At 41.5% G+C, this 22,898-nt stretch overlaps 1 protein-coding gene across 8 annotated transcripts in view; it reads right to left on the bottom strand.

Moving 5' to 3' along the window:
• Window positions 1-15,721: 15,721 nt before the first annotated feature.
• tcf7l2 (transcription factor 7 like 2) overlaps window positions 15,722-22,898 on the bottom strand; it is a 99,654-nt gene continuing 92,477 nt past the window's right edge. For 4 of the 8 annotated variants that reach the window (XM_030077741.1, XM_030077743.1, XM_030077742.1 and 1 more), the window contains 2 exons: window positions 20,907-20,979; window positions 15,722-18,007 (listed from right to left, as the gene is read on the bottom strand). In XM_030077741.1, the coding sequence (XP_029933601.1) occupies window positions 17,551-18,007; window positions 20,907-20,979 (530 nt within the window). In that variant the 3' untranslated portion in view covers window positions 15,722-17,550. Of the gene's footprint in view, window positions 18,008-20,906; window positions 20,980-21,559; window positions 21,633-22,898 lie in introns of all 8 variants that reach the window. The other 4 variants (XM_030077745.1, XM_030077746.1, XM_030077748.1 and 1 more) reach the window with 2 other exon arrangements.

Genomic DNA, 22,898 nt, shown 5'->3' with positions numbered 1-22,898 from the left:
ACAGCTAATCTTAGCTTTCCGAGTAGCGCACGACCATTTTTTGACCATAAAGGAAGGCTCATCTGGTTACAGAGTGTTAGCACCTAGCTCAGGAGGCCTGCTCAGACCCCTGTGATGTGGCTGGTGTGAAAGTGATCTTTGAGGGTGCCCGTGCATGTGTTTATGTGTGTGAGTGTGTGTTTGTAAAAAAAAAAAAAAAAAAAAAAAAAAGAGAGAGAGAGAGACGATACCTCATTACTAGGTGTCAACCTGTTTTTTATTTGGACATTTTAATGAGAGGAATGAACCCTGAGGCTGTTTCTCTGTTCTTTTTCTCTTTTTCTCCTCTAGCCACAGACCGAAAAAAAAAAAAAAAAAAAAAAAAAAAAACCCTCACTCCTGCTTCATCACCCTTCAGCTTGGGCGTTTTTTTTTTTTTTTTGTTAGCGCTGAGTTTGTTGTGACACATGCACTGAGCATGCTAATCAAAAGTGTGCTGTAATGACTTCAAGGTGTTAATCTGATATTCATTTAGATGTGAGTCGCACTCCTCCAAATGGTGGAGGAAACAGATCATTGGCCCTTTAATAACAATCAATGCTCGATCCCCCACCCACCACCGTCCCCCTGCTCTCTCACCATGCATCATCTGGTGCGCTGTTTGTGTGTGTATGTGTATATGGTATGGTGTGTGGTGTTTCTATGTGTACACTGCGAGCCGTGTATTTTCCTTTGGGGGTCTTTTTGGCTCACCCCCCGACCCCGCTTTCTCTGAGGACAGCCAGCTAAGAACCAAGCAGCATATCAAAGAGTGGGAGGGCACAGCCAGGCCACTGGGTTTCTGGCAAAATCATCTCAATAAATAAATATCACAAGACACCGCCGGTGGGCAAAGCTTTGATGTGGGGGGGTTGAGCCCCATTCTCTCTTTTCTCTCTCACTCTTTCTCAACCTCAATACAGGCGCTTCTCCTCTAGTGTCTTTACTCACCGCCAAACCCCAACCACTTGCTCTGACAAAATGGCTCATGTGTGCACCTATATACACATTTCAGCAGCGCCAAACGTTGAGGGGCTTGTAGTTTTCCTCAGAGGAGATGAGAGTTGGAGAAGCACAGTTTTGTTATCAACAGATCCGGGGCTTTGGATTGGTTTATGACTGGCCTGCACCAAGCGAGTTAAAGAAAAGCCTTTATTTTTTGCTACAATGATTGAGACTCTCAGGTGCAAAGCAAGTGTTTACATTTCGACAGGTATTTTCCATTGTCTTCTTCAGTTCAATTTCAGCTGTTTCCACGAGGTCAGGTGAGACAGGATGATTGCGTTGAACTACCCTGCATCTCGCTGTGTGTGAATCATTCTTTTGATTTCTTTGGCTACCAGCTGAACATGATCACAGCCAGTGGCTAACACTGAGCAAAAGAGAAGTAATGGGACTTGGTGCACAAGGTATGAATTACTATTTGATCTACAGCTATTTTGTATCTGGATTTCTCCAAAGCTTTCCCACAATGTAACGTTCACTGATCCCGGTGTCCCATTTACCACCAGTGCTTTCTCAGCATTCAGTCTTACTGTAATTATGTCATGATCCAGGAAATTAACTGTGCAATCTGCTATTATATTAACAAGGCAGTTAGGAGAGTCGTCACTAGGGAACATTTTCAGTCCTGGAAAAAATAATTGTAGAGGAAAATGTCCAATGATGCAAGTGTCCCAAGTTTGTTAAAGGCAATTGCAAAGCTTTTGCTGGCTGTTGCCTCAGTCTGTCACCAGACACAGACATATTTTGTTTGTTGGGTGACCCTCAGGGATGAATCACAATGTCTATTTCATGGACAAATAAATACACACACTGGGCAGTACAGGCTATTGTTTTTTTCCCACTGCAGGCTTGTCTCATCCCTGTGTCTGCAACCACTGAACTTTAGCACTGAGCATTGAAAATAGCTGACTACTGTAAGTATATTTTCTGCACCTTCCGTGCCCAGCAAAAGAAGTGAAAGCACTCTAATGTCAAACACTGTCCACTGCGAGTGGTCAATCACAAACCTGACAGCAGAATTGTCAAGTATTTTTTGTGATGTGATGTGAAGTGACTGCAGTATAACAAGTGGACGTAAAGGCTTCAGGACAGTGCAACATCACTGTCACTTTTTCTATCACTTCTCCTCAGGTTGCATTTCGGGAGGGATCAATTGTACTGAACAAAACTAAAGCAAAAGAAATGAAATTAAACAGATCACTTCTCCTCAGTGTGTCAGCGTCAGTCTGCTGATGAGATGCCAATTTGGAAATTGTTGCAAAGATGGTTTATTGCATCTTTCACAAGTGGATAATAACTGAGTACAGATCATGTGGCTTAGCTGCACAGCTGCACAACATTACTTGTGGATAAAGTTGAGGTTCAAAATTGTCTCAAACAAAGCCTTGTGTGGTGCTGGGCTTTAGCCCCGCACTGGGCTTTTAAAAATTAAACAATACCATAATACCTATTTTTCAAATGTCAATCCCTGAAAAAGGACAGAACAAAATGTATTTTCTTGTATTTTTTTAAAGTAACAAACTATTTCATAAACTGTAAATTTCACTTAAACAAATCTTTACTTTTTACCGTTATACAGCCTTTATTTACCCAGGTTGGTCTCTCGGGATACAATATTTTGTTGAAAGCAGAGGCCATGTCTCAGATATGACAGTATTCAACACTATCTGCTGTCATTGAAAAAATGATTTTCTAATGTAGCAACATGACTGACATTTATAAACAGGGGTGGAGGAGGTGGGGCTGAATAGCCTGGAGGGTGAAATGTTGGTACATTAAGCTCAGCAAGTGGTCAATAATGCTTAGCCCTCACTATCGAGAGGCAATTGAGAGAAATGTGGGTGTGAGTGTTTATGACTGAGGAGGATGGGGGTTAAAATGCATGTCTCTGGAGAGCATGTTATTGACTGCTGGACAGCCCAAATTAATTTTCAACAAGCATCTTCCGTTGAATGACGGAGGTGGATGATTGTTGCAAAGGGAGGGCCTATGTGCTTTACCCCAGGGTCCACTCAATGGATGACTGGCTTTCCTCTTAGCATGCTTTCACCTCAGTGGAAATATACTGCTATTGTTATCAGTAGCTCTCTGTTGCAGTCAGCGCATCAGGACAATTATTTTTGTGATTGTGAACCATGCACATCCACTTCATATTGCAACATGGAGGCGTGTTGACAGAAAATAGCTTTTGTTATCTCCTTTCTACCCAAATTCTTTTTCCGATGACGTTGAGCGCAGTCATTATTTCCAAAGTCTCGTCCTCGTATAGATTTAAATGTGCCTGTGTAGTCGATGTGCCGAGGCTGAGGAAGTCAAGCAGCTGAGTTAAACAAGAGGCCTCATTGTTAATTTGAGCATCCCGGCTTATTAGTTTGGTTTTGATCTATCGGAGGCGGCTGGGTGTCATCCCATCGCTTGTTTTCCCTCTCCCACTTTGAATGGTACAAGTGACAAAAGGCCTCCCACACACAGTAGCTGGCGCAGTGTGATCACTGCACGCTGAGACACAGGGAGGTGTCAGCACTAATCTCCTTTAAAATGGCTCTCTTGTCTTACATCCGATGCTCACAGCATATCCTCAACACTGTAATTGTGTCTACTCCATGAGGCTTGCCGTCCCACTTTTACACCACTTTTGTTTAAGACAGTGAGTGTGCGCCACTGAAGTTATGATACATTGTACTTGACTGAGGAGTTGAAAATCGGTGAAATGTTTTTACCTGCTATTCTCAGCCACATCAGTGTGTCTCGCGCTTTCTAATCTCCCATCACTAAAAGAGGTAATAAGAAGTAATATGCAGTACAAAAACACAATCTGTTCCTATTGTCAGCCTAAGGATAAAACCACCTTGTTAAGTATATACTCAGGCAAAGTGATTGAGACTGTTGAATCTTTCAAGGGCTTAGGAATACTAATTGATGACTGCCTCTGCTCCGGGGCTTATATTCAGCACCTTGTAAAAACCCAGAGCTGAATTTGAGGTTTCATTTCAGGGGCAAGTCATGTTTTTCTTAGGCAAACTACAAAGAGACTGACTGCTGCTACATTTTATTGATTATGGTGATGTTTTATATCCATGTCTGCACCTGGTGTGTAAGTGCTTTTGTCTCCATGTATCATTGTTATGCTCTCAGTTGTCATTGAACCGTGTATGTTCATGTTAATTGGCCTGCTCAAAGATTTAGTCAGTGGAAAATTATTACCTCTTAGGTCATTCTGGGTCTGCAGGCTTATTATTTGTACTTTTATATTTTCACAAATTTGGATAGTAGTTGTAAGATTGCTAATTTATTGGATTTTGTCTGTATACTCATTTATTATATGAAATTAATTTAATTCTGCCAATGTGCTGCACATTGTTGTATGCTGTCCATCCTGGCCAGGTCTCTTTAGAGAAATAAGAGATTTACAGTCTCAGTGGACTGACGAGGCTAAATACAAGTGAAATAAATTAAAATATCAGGCGTCTTGTGTTTCCAATATTTACTGCATGTGTCCCTACCCTCAGGGTGTCACGCTTCCAGAGCTAGCAGCATGTTCTGCAGACGGCAGGCTCTGGATAAAGCAGAACAGATGTTAGACAGTGACGGTGGCCTCTGCGTTAACGCACCAGAGAGGCCAAGGTCAGCTCAATAGAATCACCTCGCATGCAGGAGGAGGACTGCTGACGAGCGGAGGATGCAAACCACTCCATTATTTCAAGATGAGCAGGGTGAGGAGATACAGCCGTTTGGCATTTGGAAAAGCCGTTTGTTGCTCTGGAATTTTCTACTCCTAATCCCTGAGTGGGGAACTCGGCTGCTGTGTTTCTGCGGTATTCCGTAAATATGGGAGATGGCCCACAGCTGAGGTAGTTTTCCCAAGGTCACAGCCTGGGATGATGAGGAGCAGAGCTGACTTGGTGCATCTGGACTTCATTATAAGATGCTGGAACATGCTCTACTATCATTCCTGCTATCTGCTGAGGGAGATGGAAGACAGTCACAAAAATCCAAGTTAGGAGAGGTTGCCTTCCATCTTTTCTCATGTTAGGGGGTTTGCCTCCCATCTTCCTCTCATTTTCCCTTTTTTATTCCACCAACTTTATCTTTATCTGCGCGTCTGCCTCTGAAGTGCTGTGTGTTTATGCTAAATCCATGCTTGGCATACTTGTCGAGATTGAAGTGCAGATTGAAGTGCTTGACAGTGCTTTAACTTCAAGTCTGCTTTACTTGGATGACACCCCCCTTTTTCTTTCCTGAGAAAGTTTCTTCTTCCTCTCCCATGCCTCGGTGATGCCCCGGAAAAGTCAGAGCGAAGTCAGAGCTCTCCCCGTCTCGCCCCCAGGACAGAGAGCACCTAGCCACATGCCTTGTAGGCTCGCCAGAAGCTCAGCGCCTCTGAACTGACTGATTGCCACTCTGAAAAAAAAAAAAAAAGAAAATCCCACACTGTTGCCATTCCGCCGTTTCCTGGCATGCACGCAAACATGAAGAACATCAAAGGAGCACATCTCTCATCCCACCTACCCCCTCTCCTCTCCACACCCTCATCAAGCCACCCCCATCTATACCCCATTCCCTGAATACCCCCGTGTACTCCCCACCTCCCATAGAACCTGCCTCCCTCCTTGCCCATTGTAAATTTTGCAGATGAAATCAAAGAGACTAATTTTCACCGGCGCGTCAGAAGTGGTGCACTGGACTGCGTGGCTAAGAGGAAAAATCAATGCAGCCCTAAGTGGGAGATCAAACTCAATATGTAGGTTTGGATTGAAACACGGTGTCTTCATTACACCAAATAAATCTATCTTTCTGTGCGCGCCCATGTGTGTCTGTGTGCGTGTGTGTGTGTATGTGTGTGCAGGTCGTGTGGGTTGGGGAGGTTCTTTGAGGACGTGGGTACAAGGTTGTGGAGGCTGCATTTATTCACATTGGCTTGAGATGCGTGTAGAATGAAATGTCCTCTCCAAGTAAGCAATCTTTATTTATTCTGAGTTACCTCAGTTCCTTTGGGCACCCAGCCTGAAAGGTGAAGGCTTAGGTTACACTCCTGTTATATGCCTTACCTAACATGGAATACAAGTCCAACATAGCTCTGCACATCCACATATAGAGCAGATGATGTCGGCTATGACAGTAACCCGCCTCACCCTTGATCAGCTCCTGCCTGCTTACTCATGAACTGACAGTTGTTAAGAGCTTACCTGCACAATTTACTGTCTGATTAGAATCAATGTGAAGTTGAAGTATATACCGAGGTGCACATATGAATATACAATTTCATCCCTGTCCTTGCTGGATTGTATCCCGGCTAGCCGTGATTTATTGAAATGGAAAAAAGCTTTCCTTTCCTTGTGAATGACACAAGTAAACACATTTCTGTCTTCATTTGATATGTCATTGCTGGACCTTGTTCCATATCAAGAAACAACAGGGATCCATTATTGATATCTGGCAGCTCAAGTTGCATCACCTTGAGAGTTCCGAAGGTGAAAAACAACATAGCACAATTGGGTGTTTTTTATTTCTTTATTTATTTCTATTTCCCTCTAGTGAGATGTCACTTCAAAAACAACCCGACCAAGGAGTGTTATTATGCTGGGAGAATGTCAGCCAGTTACAATAGGCTGCTTAATGAGGTAGTGTGGCAAACTTTCAGGCAGGCCATAATATGAATTATTTGTCATTGGCTCTGTGTGTGTGTGTGTGTGTGTGTGTGTGTGCGTATGTGTGTGTGTGTGTCTTTGGAAAGGACCCAGTGTAAAGCGGGATGAAGGCAGGCCTTGATGGAGAGATGTGGCACTAGCCTGGGGGCTCGCTCCACTGTGAGGGTAGTTAGCTCGCTGCACACCGCCATCATTAGGGACTAGGGCACTTGTGCTGGGAAGGTGACACACATGCCCACATTCAGACTGTAGCACATACACATAATACCTGCATCTATACCTCACCTCTTCTCTCTCTGTCTGTCTGGGCCTCGCTTACTCTCTCTCAAGTGATTTCTACTGTATAATCACAGTATAATCATGAAACTGTTAGTGCCCATTTTTATTTGGAATAGTACATCAAGCTATGATCTCAGCAGTAAATGAATTAAACAATGACCAGGCTGTTCGGTAGGTTTAATCCTATAATCAACTGTCAAGGTGGAATAAGTAAGATATTTACTGTCACATAGCACAATATAACCACAATATATGTATAAGGGGGTTGACGGAGTTGTTTATTGAGACTTAAGACTCAAGGAATCCTTCTCCAGGAGTTGATTGGCTTTCAAACATTCAACCCCCCCACCAAGTGCCTCCACTTACATTTTCAACCATCCCACAATGGAGGGCGTTGCAACAAACATATATCTGTAAATTACAGGCCACTGCAATGTTGAGTGCAAATTTTAAAGAAAAGGTCAGCAAAAAGGAGGTGTTACCTGTGCCTAAGGCTGTGCTGGTGTATATTGGCTCACTGATAACTGATCTGTTGCACTGATGTTATGATGTTTCGATATTATTGTGTGTAAGACTTCAGGTCTTACTGAAATGGCAGGGATAAATTTTTAACATGAAATAAGTCATTGAAGAGAGGCAAAACATCACTCAGAAAGTACCTAGTTTAAATAATGTCCTTGGTGCATCTGCCTGCAACAGTGTCTGCAACAGTGGTATCGTATGGTATCGCATGGTATCGTATGGTATCATATGGTATCTTATCGTATCTTATCGCATCATATCATATCGTATCATATCGTATCGTGTCGTGTCTATCGTATTGTATCGTATTGTATCGTATCATTGTTGCAATTCCTTGGTTGCCAATATCAGCTAATGAAGTCATAAATTACTTAATGCCCCTTTAATAAGACTCCATTGTCTCATTAACCAACTCCACAGCACGTCTTTGGCTATATCAGTCATAACTGCGGCTGACTGTATGAATGTGGTGTGAATGACTTATATACAGTAACTCATTCATGATCCTCCAGTGAGTGGAAGCTGTGCACTTTAACTCAGGACGCTTTTCAAACCACCGTTTGGATCTGCTGTCTACTTGTAGTGTAATACAAAGGTGGAACACCAAAAACATTCAAATATATTGTTTCATAAAGTCCTACAAGAGGCTAAAGTGTTGTTACCCATAACTGCTGCCAGAGTGCATCTTCGCGACCCTGCCAGTCAGCTTGGCTTTGCTTTCAAACATGAAAAGTGTTGGAGCAATCACACTGGGGAGGACTGCAGGTTTATGAGGAAGAGTCGAGTGGACCAGTAATGCTGACAGTGTAGTGCTGGGAAAATGCTCTGTGTATTCTGGTTTGAACTGTGGAAAATTCACTTCGATGGAACGTCCCCCACCCCCTGTTGCTTCTCCTCCTCTGTGTAGTTGATTGCTGCTTTCATTGTCCCTCTTATCGTAATCTATTGTAGTGCAATACACACAATATGTCCTTAATGGATCCAAAATATTTCTGATTAAAGATGGCCTTGTTGCTAGCACACCGTGGGACACTCCTCCAGGAAAAGCATTGTGTACCAAATTGTATAAATTTTTCCCTTGTGTGTGGTAGCCCCTATTTATTTCTCAGATAAAAGAGATTCTTTCAATTTGTAGAAAAGAGAAAATCTCTCAAAATATCCACCTTTCATGTGCAGCATTTTGTTCTTCAAGGTTAGAGGACATTTGTTACTGAATAAAGAGTGGGATAATTCCTCCAACAATTAGTTTTGGAAGAGGAGATCTTTAGTCTACAGTTTTTCATTCTCCCTAATACAAACACAAATCACAGGGATGTAGGGAAAAAAAATTAAAATAAAGAATTGAAACACGCAAAAGGTAAAGAGAGTCAAAGCTCTAGAGTCAAAACTGAGAACATATCAGAATCACAAATTTTGCTATGACATGAGAGCAAAGCTTCTACAATGAAAAGCAAAACATTTATTTTCCTGACCTCTGCCGTCCAGAGCTCGGTTTCTTCCTGAGAGTGGCACAGACAGTTAGTTCTTCTACGCATTGTTGTTTATGAAAAAAACAAAATGCATTTTTCAGATGTAGTCAGTTGAAATGTTCTTAACCATTTATTTTTCAGTATCCTAAGCCACAGAGTCTGATGGAATCTTAACTTTTCAACAAAATTTTTCAATTGAATTTAAAGACATTGAAATAGATCATCTTATATACCCTTTACCAAATAAAGAAATGGGATGGGGGAAGGTTACTGCATATAGTATGCATTATCATTATCATCATTATCATTAAGTCATGTAAATAATTGTATTACAGTTGATGGCCTGTGGCCTTTTAATGTAGGTATTTAGGAACATTTAGGTGTGAGTAAATGAGGAAAAATGCCATATTTACTGTCACACAGTCAATTTAATATATTTAGTTAACATAATCAAATATCAACAGAAAACCCACTTCAGCAGTTGTTTACTGTTCCCAGATTAGATTTGTAACTCCCCAGAGCTGTTGTAAACTTCTGTGATAAGCCTAATAGTGAATCTATGTACTTTCAAGTATAGTAAAATGATGTGGAACTGGAATTGTGTTTACAGTTTATTTGATTTATTTGTAGTCTCGTAAGTAAGCCATTTTATATATCAAATTATAAACTGATAGAATCTGAGAAATAACATAGAACATGATGAGCCGTTGAAGGCTATATAACAAAAGCGGAAGGTTCATTTGTCACAGAAATGAATTCATCTACATTTAGGAAAAGCAACAGCAGGCGTATGAATGTTTCCCCTTGTCCATTCAGGTTTATTTATATAGCACATTTCATACAACAGGCGTAGGCTCAATGTGCTTCAAGATAAAAACAAAAACATCATACATGACAAAAAAGATATAAGATAAGAATAAACAGTATAGGATAAGAAGGTATTACATATATAAAACACATACGATGAAAAACATACAAGATAACAAGATATTACAAGAAAATGGGAACAAGATAAAAAAAATGTGTTATTATTAAAAGAGAATACTGTTAATTATACTGAATCATTATTAATAATTTAGAACCAGTATCAATGATTCTAAATTAATATCACTAAATTAAAAGTTTTGCCCATTAACAGCATATTTAAACCTAACTTAGCTTGCAAAAAAAAAATTAAAAAAAATCACATTCTGACTGTGACAAGGAGCATCTAACTCCAAATATATTTCTGAGATGAAAAAAGACAGTCTTAGAAATATTATATATGTGCTTTTAGAAGGTAAGATCAGCATCCGAAGTCACACTCAAGTTTTTGGTGTGGAGTGAGAGTTAATAAAGACTGAATCTGGTGCCTCAAAGCCTTGGGGCCTACCAACGCAATCTCTGTTTTGTCCTCATTTAGCTGTAATAAAGAAAAAAATAAATAAATAAATTTAAAAAATGGCCATCCGGTATTTGATACCTGCAATGCACTGGTCATTTTCTGGGCTAAGGTTGAGATATGCATAACTGTGTGTCATCAGCATAGGAGTGATATGAATTTACTGTATTGCTGAATGATGGACCCAAGTGGAAGCATATACAAATTAAACAGCAGGGGACCAAGCGCTGACCCTTGAGGAACTCCATATGGAATGCCTACTTCATCTTAGTCAAAGTAACCAATAGAAACAGAAAAAGATCTTCTTGTAAGATAGGAAGAAAACCAATTAAGAATTGCGTCTTTAAGGCCTAATCAGTGTTAGAGGTCCCAAAGAATAAGGCCAACTGTGTTGAAGGCTGCACTGAAGTTAAGAGGTACAAGAATACAAACTTTATGGTTGTCTGAGTTAATGTTAAGATCATCAGCAACTCTAACCAGGACAGTTGCTGTACTCTGGTTAACTCTAAAACCAGACTGGTAAACATCAAACAAACTGTTATATGACTGATACGTAACTGAACATAACTTTCATCATTATACAACCTTTTCAGTAATTTTTCCAAAGAAGAGAAGGTTTGAGATTGGTGGGTAGTTCTCAAAAACATATGCATCAAGATCCCCGCTGCAATCCCTCTTGCAGTTCACTATGTTGGAGGAATGTGGACAACATGGCACTGAGATAAGACTGCGGAAGAAGAGAGGTTACACCCATCAGCCACAATATTAGTACTAATATTGGAAATTATATTTTAAGTAGGACACAAATTCATGGCATTTCTATGAAGAGTGGAGCTCACCAGGTATTTGGTCTAAGAGAACTGCCCAATTTATCAATTTATTAAAGAATTCAAGGTAAGTACGGTTAGGAATCAATATATGAACAACACTTCAAAAAGATTAATATGTGAATAACATTTGAAAAGATGAATATACTCTGAATATACCCCAGTCCATTTATGGAATAACACACATTGCAAGAATATTCAGAGGACCTTTTGAAAAAAAAAAAAAAAAAAAAAAAAAAACAATGAAAAAAACAAAAAATAGTTGACCATTAGCTCTGAGATTTTTCTTGTTTCGATGTTTTTCTGACTGCCTAGTGAGTGCATTTGAATGAATTTTATTCTGGAAACAATGATTTGAAGCTCATCTTTCTCCAGCAGCACACATACACACAGACAGACAACCACACCCACACATGCAGGGCAACAAATTTATGCTTCAAAGTGCTCCAACAGGGAGCATTCTTCACTCAAGGCCAGGTGTGGAGGAAACAGAGATCATACTGTAGTCTGTCTACCTTCACCTCCTTCATTACCCTCTTCTCTCTCAACCTCTTCACATGCACTCGCCTGCATGTTAAGTGAAAATTTGTAATAAGTGCTTTCTTAGCCACTTCTGCACATAAAAAAGAATATTGTGGGCTTCTTCTTGGATTTTGAAAAATGATTCCAATGTAATTTGAAATTTATTGATGTGACCTCAGAATCTTTTAGCATACTGGATTTTTCACACAGGAGAGATCTGCTGAGTCTATTCCTTCAGTGGATGCAACTTAAATCTGAGAATAAAGGGCCCTGGCTTGATATTAAAAAATCAGTGAAGTTCATTTTAACCTATGAGATTTGTTTATTGCTCCCTGATGGAGGCCAAAGCAGGGGTAAAACAAATAAGAACTGTTTAAAATGTTGTTTAACCAGCCACAAAATGAAGAATTTTTAATTTTTTTGCTTCAAGAATGCAGTGAAACTCTTTTCACTGAGAGCAAACCAAATCCAAACCAAAAAACACCTCCCACAAATTCATCCACAGAGAAAAACCCATCAACACCATGTTATCTTTTCGTCTTTGAATATCTAATTGAACACAATTTGGAGGCAAAACAAGAAAACCATTGCATAAGACAAAATAGCCCTATTAAAATGGATACAACATACCTTAAAATAGCTGACGTGAGCTGAGTGACGCTTTCAGTCTCAACGCTGCAGACTGGAGATGTTTATGCTGAGCGGCAGCCATTTCCATCAGTTGGGGCCATACCTCCCAATTTTGTCCTGCCACTGTCATCAGGGTCAGGAGTATACACCTCTTTTTTAATGACATCCAAAACAATAGCTTTTTGTGTTTTTTTGTTTGTTGTAACCTAGGGGACATATTTAATGTTGTGCGATGCTTTCTGATTTGTCTGTATGGTTGCCTGCAGCGATGGCCTTCGACATTGTTCCTCCATGCCACACTCACATCAAAAGACACCATTTCTTTTACTCAGGTATACAAAGCCTTCTTTCCTCCTCGAAATGTATTAGAACCGCCACGGACACTTCAATGTTACTCGTCGCTAGTCTAGCAGTATACAGTTCAAGGGTATGGCCAACACAAATGCATTAAGAGTGTGCACACTGTATACATTCAAAAGGAACAAAGTCCCACGTTTGCTTGATCACAATTGAACCCATCCCCCTGGTTGCAGTTCCTCTTTGCTTGGTATTCAGTGGAGGATGTTATATACAATGCGGCCATGTTCGGCTACAACACAAGACTCACTGCATGCTGCATTTCAACAACACTTTGATAGTTTTTTGGCGCTTGCTGCGCTACTTTGTAGATTTAAGCAAACTTAAAATATATGAGAAACTCGTTGTGGTCTCCTTGGTGGAGTGAATCTATAAAATGTGACACATGCATGCAGACACACACACACACACACACACACACACACACACACACAGAAATCTTGTAAAAGCTGTTGTTGATCCATAGAGAACTTCTCATAAGAGGAGACCCCCCAAACAACTACAATGACTTGACTACAGTGTAATTCCCCTGTGCTGTTTCTAATACAGAAAATTGCACACAGAATTGTTCCCACGACTAGTGATAGAATTCCACTGGAGGGACTGAAAAACTTCAAAGGTAATATTTCACAGATGAAACAGGAAGATAGGTACAAGCCTCGATAACCCAACACTTAAAAACAAAATCAAAGGTAAAATTTATAGCCATTTCGATATTGAGAGCAATGCTGAATGGCTGAATCTTTCACAAGGCTGTAAATACTTGAGTCAGTTACGAAGGCGGACAACCGCTATGCAATCACACACACACACACACACACACACACACACACACACACACACAAGCTTCTGTGCGTCTGTAGGAATCAGCTCAGCAAGATGCTCGGGTCCTACCAGCTCCAAGTTCGCTCTTGTGCAGCCTACCCTGACCTTTGACCTCCATGTGGAGATAGGCAGGCAAAGAGAGGGTTTCCCTGAGGGGATCAGTGAAGTATCACATCATTTACATTAATATTAATTTCAGGGAGGACTACGAGAAGGCATATGGCTGGCTGTGCTAAGGCAATGTGGCCCAAAGGGAATAAGTTAAGAAATCATGAGGATCAGAGCATCAGGACTCCTAAGTTGAACTATGTTCTCTCTCATGTGGTGGTTCTCTCCTTTTCTCTTCCATGTCCAGCATGGCTGCTTCACTTGGTCTACACACGTGATACTGCTCCTTGGTTTCTCCTGTTGGAAATCTGTTTCCCTTTGACATCTTCCTCATTTGAAAAACACCAACAAACTAAAGATCTCTCTAAAGGCTCAGTCTTGAATCGGCATCCCCCATTCCTGCAGAGGCACAGTTTCCCATCACTGGCTTTATTTAATGGACCGATTTGTTGCCAGCATTTATTTTTGGAAGTGTGAATGTGTTTAATTTTGTATACACTGGAACAAAATGACCGTGTATTTTGAGTGGTATGATGTGGACAGATGTGCTGTCAGCTGAAGGGGTCCCATTTGCTACTCCTACGGCTCAGAAGTGTGCAAGTATACAGCGCAGTTGATACTAAAAGCATCTGAATAGGGGTTTTAATGTTTCAGGTTGATATTATTCAATGTCAGACGAGCTGTACTAACCCACAAAATAGCCCGATTGACAGTCAATTTACTACTTTCAGTGTATTAACTGTGCTAGTATTATTCAATACATTTTCCTCACTAGATACAAAAGTAAGAAAAAAGCTGTTAGATGCACCGCATTATATCAGCTAGAGCTACAGAAAATGATATTGACCTGTTCTGTTTGCTGAAGTGTTCTTGTATTGCAACCTTGTGCTTTTGTGTCAGGACTTAGACCTGATTCACCAAAGATGATTCAGTGCTATTAAGTTGTTGACAGAAATTGAACCATTCCAGTGTTTTGATGGGCCTGGAAGAAAAAAAAAATGCATCACGATCAGGCTACTTGTTTTAAGTGGAGAAGCTCTTAGGTCATTGGTGTAGCCTTGCAAGTGAACATCAGCATGCATTAGGCTGCTGCCTCCCTTTGCCAAAAATAAGAGAGAAGCTTGTCCAATATCGACAAAAACACCAGATTCTTAAATTGAGTGGTATGTTTTTTTAAAGGCTATCAAATGCCTCTTCAAATGAACCTGATTTATTTATTTATTTATTTTAAGATTTAAATAATTCCATAGTTTTTGTCACAAATAAGTAAGTGATTTAAAGTCAAGTGATCTCTGTAATCATCTGAATGACAGTGTAAAATAAAAGGTTTAAGTTTATCTTCTCCATGTTGCTCAATAAATGCAAATGTGGAAGTTGGCGGGTTCAGAAACTCTGCTGTTTGTGGCTTATTTTTCTCAACAGGATTTTTTTTTTTTCAATGAATCAGTTTGATGTTAAGAAGAAAAAAAAACTGTTGTTCTAAGTATAGAGAAATGTATGATGCATTGAGGTTGAGAGCTGCATGCTGTAATTATTATAAAGCGTTGTCTTTGTTTGCATGTGTCCAAGCTGAGAAGAGAGAAAAAAAGGGGAATCAGTGAAATGTCATACTCATAACAGGAGTTTGCTTGATGAACTGCATTCCTGGATTCACTTTATTTCCCCTAAAAATGTATACTTGTGTGTTCACCAGAACTTTTGACCATTACACTGAGACACGACTTACCACACACACACACACAACAGCCAAGGATTCTGCAAACACTTCTCTGTTAGCACTGACCCCTGTTTACAGGGCTGCTAGTTTTTAATTAATTGATTAATTGATTAGGAGAAATCTTGGCATTGGGTTTCATGGACTTCAACGCTGATAATTTTTAATTACAGCGCTTTGTGGACAGCTCAAGAGATAATCGTGGTGTGACGTACTATTGCAAATGCCAAGTTATTTCACCAGGACATTTAAAATTAAGCTCTATTCTCTGCTGAATCTCAAGGTTATCAGTTGTGGAGGGAGGCCGCGCACGCCAAGTTGAGCGAGACGGACTTGTCGAGGAGCTGCTTTTGCTCCCTACGTTTTCCCATGCGCCTGCTGGCGAACTCGGAAACAAAACGGTAGACACACGTGTGCACATACTAAGTTGCTTTTATTAATACAGAACTGCATGCTACAGAGACTGTACAGCATAAACATTTATTCATTACAAAAAAAACATGGTTTTTTGGAACCATTTAAAATAACAGGAAAAAACAAACAAACAAAAAAAGATAAGAGCATAAAATAGAACAGGAACATCACAGCCGTTAAGGAAACATTCAAACTATTTATCATTAGCATCTTAATAAACCAGAGAAGAAATCGACAGGTTACAGTCGCGTCATGTCAACTACAATGGCACCGAGTGGATGATTCTCTTGTAGCTTTTTTTTTTTACAGCCTCTTGCAACATCAACATGCCTATTTTTTCTATCTACCTATATGTAGTAGTGTACTTAAAAGTGGCAGTTTGTGTATTTTTTTGTATTTAATAGTTTTTTATGAACCTCCTAATATACATAATTTGGCCCTTGTGGGTTTATACAGTATGATGTCCGTCTTTTTATTAAGTTTAAATTTTAATATTTGACAATTTGCTACCAAACACATTTGTTATAGCAACATTTATACTACATACATAGCAATCTATGTAACGTCACAGCAAAGAATGGTATCGAAATAAAAAAAAAAAAAAAAAAAAAAAAAAACGAACAACAAAAAAAAGATCCCTACAGCGTGGTTAGAGGGGCAGAGAAAATTATCACAAAATTTGGCACGGAAAATCTGTACACGAATCTACAGTCTGAGAGATGTGACTGTGCAATAAAAAAGAAGGGCTTTAGACACTTTTCCAACTACTGAAGACACGGTACCCACTGTCTCTTGTTTCAAGTTTTCTTTTCTTCTTTTGTAAAATGGCTTATAGACGCATTTCTTGAAATGAAGTTGTGCATACTTCTGTTCATGAGATCTACACAGTACACTGAGTGGAATCCAGGTTTTCAGCGAGGAAAGAAATGAACTCATCAACAAACAAAAGATTTGCCTTTTTAAAACCTCCTTGTAAAAATGGATCATTCATATATAAGTCGCTTACCTTAAGAAAAAATATTTGTACAATGTATTAAGAAAAAAAAAATAGTCAAAAAGAGACACGTACAAGATACAACAAGCAATCTCTAAAGCAATAAATACTACTGGTCCTAGCGTTGTGACATTTTGAATTGAATACCCACAACCCTCCCACCCCGACCTCCCCTCAAGCCCACCCACCTTGCCTGACTCCACCCCGAAGGTAAACAACATAAAGAAAAAGACAACGCAATGGAACGATGCATATTTAACACAGTAACCCCCCCCTCCCCCAATTATTCTGTACATTTAAACAAGAACAAGTAACATCACAATTAAAGTTGTTCCTCAGAGAGGTGTCACCGCTAGCCTCATGCCCTCCGAGAGTTTGAACAGATGTCAAATGATTGGTTCGCAAGCTCGTATTTAATACAAATAAAGAAGGAGAACCAACTCTTTCAAGAAAAGGGCTCATTGAATAATCTAGCCTACCTTTTTATATCCGTCTTTTAAACATTTTGAAGTTGAACTACATATTTTTTTTTTTCTGTTGCACTGTTTTAACACTACAAAAAAGACAAAAACAAAATTCATAAAAATTTTGGCAGATTCACAAAGCTATACTACAGCTCATTGTATTATTTCTTTATAATAATTAGATTTTTTGATAATGATGGGTCAAATATTGACCAATGAACTTTAATAAAACAAAAACTAAAATTTCAAAGCCTTATGGCACAGGAACATAAACAGGAAACAACTGAATGCAAGTGAGATATCATCGAGGGCCTAGAAAGGTGTGTGTGTGCAGAGCTAGAAAAAGAGGATAAGGAGGAGAGAATAGGGTAGACTATTCTATAGACTTGGTCACGAGCGACAGAGGCTGAGGGGCCGTGGAGGGGAGGAGCGAGTGGGAATGACACAGCGATGCTGAAGGCCGGGCCATTGAGGACGCCACAGAGGAGCCCGGCTGCCGCGAGGACGAGACGTCGCCGTGCTCCAGGGCTCCGTTGTGGGAGGAGGTGCCGGGCGTTTTGCTAGCTGCAGCAGAGTTTTCCAGCTGAACCAAAGATGGCGGTGGAGGCCCAGCCAGGAGGTGCGGGTGGTGGAGTGGCTGGTGGGCCGGTTTCATAGTCAGTGAGAGAGGTTGCATTTGTTCAGTCTGAGGTTTTGACTCTTTTGAAGAGGGGGAGGGAACCACTGAGGAGGGGGAGGATGGGGGGGAGTCTAGTAAGCTTCCGTCCGAAGAGGGAGGACTGGCACAGCTGCCTTCACCTTGGATGTAGCGAATGCACTTTTTTTTTCTCCTGCGGGACAAGGCAAGAGAAAGAAAGCAGCTCTTAGCATCACACCTTGAAACGGCAACTCCTGGCACCGTCGCCGACTTCAATGCACCGTTTTCGTTTGTGCGTTATCGAAACGAATTCTCGACTCATTTTAGCAGTTTTTTTTTTATTATTATTTTTGTTCCAGGTGCATTAAAGTGGCTGTGTAGACCTTGTGCCAAGAAGAAAGGTGCTAGAAACGATTTTTGTCAAAGTTCCTAGCAACTACATCATCAGACAAGACAGACAGGTAGGAGACAGCGGGGAAATGGAAGAGCAGACACGATGATGATGAAAGGATGGAGATTAGATCATTACGTTGGGCTGTTTCCTCTCTGACTGCTCTGTAAACTAAACCAAAGAGCTTCCCTTAGTGCCGAGCTAAAACCGGGAATTGGCCTGTTCTCTCCAGCAACACGAGCTTACTGGACCTGCCTTGGCTCCTCTCTCTCTCTCTCTCTCTCTCTCTCGCTCTCCTCTACTCTAACTCTGGCTCTTCTCTCTCCTCTCCTAAGGGGACAGAGTTTGGATGCGAGGCGAAAAAGTCAACAAGATCCACACTACCCTGCATCTGCCCCAAAGACACGAGTGTGTGCGCACGGGGTCAAGGCATCATGTTTGCATTTCTGCCCGGGGTCAGGACCCCTCCCCCTGCCTGCTGCGCCCCGGGCCAGGCCCGGCGTGCTCGGCGGAACCAGATCCGCGATGCAACAGCACTGCGGGGCGGGCGGAAAATAAGAGGGGATTGCGTTTATCTGCGGTGACTCTGCCGTGCGAGTGTTTGCGCTCGGATTTGGTTAAGGGGGGAATATCTTTGCCCACCTCATCTTTACCCTGACCTTGGCAGTGACCCTTCCCTCTCTGCTCTCCATTCCATCACAAGGATGCCCGAAGGCCACGGAGTATTTAAGGCTATGCTCGCTCACAGGGACAAGGCGGTAAGACAAAGAAGGCTAAGGTGGTCAAAACAAACAAGCAGCAAAAAAAAAACAAAAAAAAAGAGGGAAAAATAAAAGTGTACGCTGACTTGAAAACATTAGGTTGATCTAGCCTTCAATTAAAGCGAGGCCCTGTTTCTCGAGTCGCACCCCTGCCTGTAATTCTGAGGGTAAACCACAAATTGAGACTAATGGAGAGAGCAGGTTAGAGGGGAAAGAAACAGAGAGAAGTGTGGGGCACCAAACAAATCACATAAAAAAGGGAGTCACAATACCTCGCTAGCATGTTTGAGTGAAAGAAAAGGAAGGTATGCATGCATTTCTGATACGCTCAACAGAGCAAGAGTACAAGCACACAACACTGGACACAATAGAAGAATAGAAAAAGTCTAGAAAAGAGGAGGGACAAAGGCGTCTAATTGGCTTTTAAGTGCACTGTGCCATTGATGGCGTCGGGCGATGCGGGGTATTGATTCCCCATAAAAAGGTGTTGTTTTTCTACCACCCACACATTTTGCTCTACGGCGTCTTCCATGTGATACCTGTCCGTCAAACCGCAACAAATGAGCTAATATCCATTTTTTTAACAGACATATCGATTCATAGTGTGCCTGTGTATGTTATTGATTTCCACGTCTCGGGGGGAATTACCACCAGATGCATCTTTTAGGAAATGGAGCCCCAATGAGAACTTTTAACCTCTCTGCTCCGAAAACGAGAAGACGGAATGATCGCGCTCTCTCCTCCTCGCCCCGGCCCGCCTGACTCTCGGCCATGTTCTCGTGATCTGCTCTGATTGCTTTAGGAGTCGTGTTCTAATGCGCTGTTGCTGACAATGTGTGTCAGCTGGCAGGGGAACAACAACAGCCTTCTGTGTGGGTGTGAAGTTAGACTCGTTTTCAAAGGAAATATTAATAAAAAAAAAAAATATAGATGAGCTGTTCAATAATGGCTAAACTGGATGCGTTTGAAATCGAGTTTCTGACGGAGCAACGCGCCGGCTCACTTGGCTGGGGAAAAAAAAAAAAAAAAAAAAAAAAAAAAAAAAAAGCTTTATCTGAAACGGGGTCATAAATCGACGAGAATAACCCCTTCGTTTACCAGTTAGGCGTCGTGCGGAAACAGTTTGATTTCGAGCCTGCTCGAGTGAATAATTACAAAAGGACAGAAATGAAATGCGCAACAGCATTTGCATGCCTTTGGTTTACCACAGTGATGTACAATACCAAACAATGTGTTGCAATGGTTGGGTTGAGAGTGGAGTCAAGAGAGAGTGGGGCGGGGTGCAGTGCAAGCCAGACACAGAGAGGGTATTACTTAGCAGAAACAAATACCTACCATGAAAATATTCCCAATTCAAAGACTGCTTGTGTCAGAACAGAAAGACAACAGGTAGGGACTAAGTAAGGGTTATTAGAGAGGAGTTTGGAGGAAGAAGAGGTGGAGAAGGAGGAGGAAGAGGGCATAGAAAAGAGTGTCACTGAGAAGGCCCTCAGAGAAAGCAGGGCCAAATTTGTAAGCATAACATTGTTATTCAAGGGCGCCAATTAGGACATACATGACAGTTAAGATGGGAGGCACTTATCCACGGCCCGGGTAGAAAATGGATTTCAGCTAGAACACGTCAGACCCAAACAAATTATATTCCCTGAGTGTATTCGCCAGCCATGTTCAAAAGATATTTTGTTAAGATTAAATGCACAGAAGTCCTGTTTACAAATCCATTTTCTGCCACTGGGCTTGAACCTGGTTCTAAGAGAAGAATCGCTGTGAGGGAATTTATAGCAGGAGGCTCCCCGGTAAGGAGAAGGAGCAGAGGAGTTTGCCATCTGTTACCACATTGATGGAAACACGTTTTAGAGGGATATCTGAACAAATAATCAAGGAGAAGGAAGCTGCTCATTGTGGATGTCCTCCTCCCATAGGTACTACAGGAGTTATACCTGCATGGTTTGCACCATAAACTCAGCTGGTCAAGCCCGAACAAGGCACGACACTTCTTTGGGGTATTTGCATCTGTTAGCCAAAGAGGTAGACACAAACACACACACAGGAGACAAACAAAAAAAGAAAAGAAAATGGACACGTCATTGCACAGACAAAAACATGTAGCCAGGGCTTAGGTTTAGGCTGGTAACACTGGGATGTCCTCCACATTGACCAAGCCATCACGCTCCAGATCCTCCGAGCCCCGACCTGCCAGTTTAGGATGTCTGAGCGACCACAGTGAGGCTCATTGTGCACCCTGCAATGAAACCCCCGCAACTCCCAAAAGTGTCGGGATCCACAGGGATGAGCTTTCTACGCAGACACAGACACATTCATACAAACACATTAGCACACGCTGTTATAAGGCCCTTCTTCCCAAACAGGCAGTAAAAATCAAATGGTGGAACGTGGCTAAGACTGGCAGGGCGTGGCTTGAGGAAGCTGAGAGGTCACGATAGCCTGGCCGGGCAGACAGAGGAAAGGGGGAAGAAGGGAAGGGAGAAAGGCAGTGGCAGAGAGAGCGAGGGGAGGGGCGAGAGGAAGTCCCAGCGTACGCTAACCCAGCCGTCACCTGGCCCCGGCCGGTGCAAGCACACACCATACACACCTGCACGGGCCACACCAGTTATTCTGTTGATCGAGCCCAAAGCGCGCTCGACACTTCTTAGGAGCGCTCAGGTCTGACGCCGCAACAGGGAGGGGAAGCCAGCAGAAGGAGGAGGAACAGTAACCAAAATCAGACAGAAAAAAGAAAGAAGGGGGGAGAGAAATGAGGAGAAAAAAGACAAACAGTGAATCTATGAAGCTTGGCTGTGGCTTATTGTGCTAGAAAACCCCCTCCCCCATTATAAGAAAAAGAAAAAAGAAAACTAAAAAAAAACAAACAAAAAAAATAAAGATCCAAGCCATTCTCAAGTCTCAAGTATGCCTTTAAAGACAGGCCTGTCAGAAGACACGGTTAGTGTGTTTCAGACATTAGTAAAATCAAAATGCAGGCAAATCATCGAATCATTATAGAAAGATGCAGATATTAACCACAACAGCTTTTCAGCGATACAACATAAACCCTGACTGAAGATCAAGTTTCACATAAGGCGTGTTTAGTAGAGATTATATCAAGGGGGGGGCAAATGCGGATTGGATTAATTTAAAGCTAGCGGTTATTAATGCTCTATTATTTGAAGAGGACGAGGTCGAGGCAGCAGGTACAGGCAGCAGCAGACTGCTAAAGACAGCAAGGGTGTGAGTTAGCCCCAGCCAGGGAAAAGGATTAAAGACCAGGAGCCTGAAGAGGGAAACTACTCCTTAGACCTGGTATCAAACAATGGTTCCCATCAACACTTGACTCTCTGCTGCAGGAGAAGTGCCAGTCACTCTCTAACTCTAACCAGTGATGTTTAATAGAGCCAAGTGACAGCAGGTTGGAGTTACGGGTACTGGTGGTGGCTGTTTGAGTCCAGGCCTTGTCTGAGTAGAGACAGATTTAGAGTGGGGAGGGGGGCGGGGGGGTTGTGTGTGGGCCAAACTCATGCTGGCCTACAGGAAAAAGGCACACGCGCAGCTACTGAAGCATATAGATTAAGGAGGTTTACCCTGACATCACATCGTTCAGGTCATACTCCACAATGAGAATCTAGTCCCTGACACACTGCATAGAGGGTTGTGCCAAATAGGAGAAAATGTTCTAGGCTAAAAATGGCTAAATGGCAACATGGATGTAAATCTTTTTTTCCTTAGAATCAAATAAACAACTGCAACATCTTTTTTTTTTTTTTTTTAAAGAAAAGAAAGCAGCAAACAAAGCAAATAGAACATATTTCAATAGATATAGACTTTAACTTTAAGCCTGCTCTCAGTGTTGTAATATATTGCACATTCAAGGAAAAGTAAATACATAAATTTAAAAAGAAGAAGAAGAAGAAGGTAAAAAAAAAAAAAAATAATGA

This window comes from Myripristis murdjan, chromosome 19, assembly GCF_902150065.1.
Source record: "Myripristis murdjan chromosome 19, fMyrMur1.1, whole genome shotgun sequence".
NCBI lineage: Eukaryota > Metazoa > Chordata > Actinopteri > Holocentriformes > Holocentridae > Myripristis > Myripristis murdjan.
The sequence above is the reverse complement of the archived record's forward strand: the minus strand, read 5'-3'. Positions and strand labels throughout refer to the sequence as shown.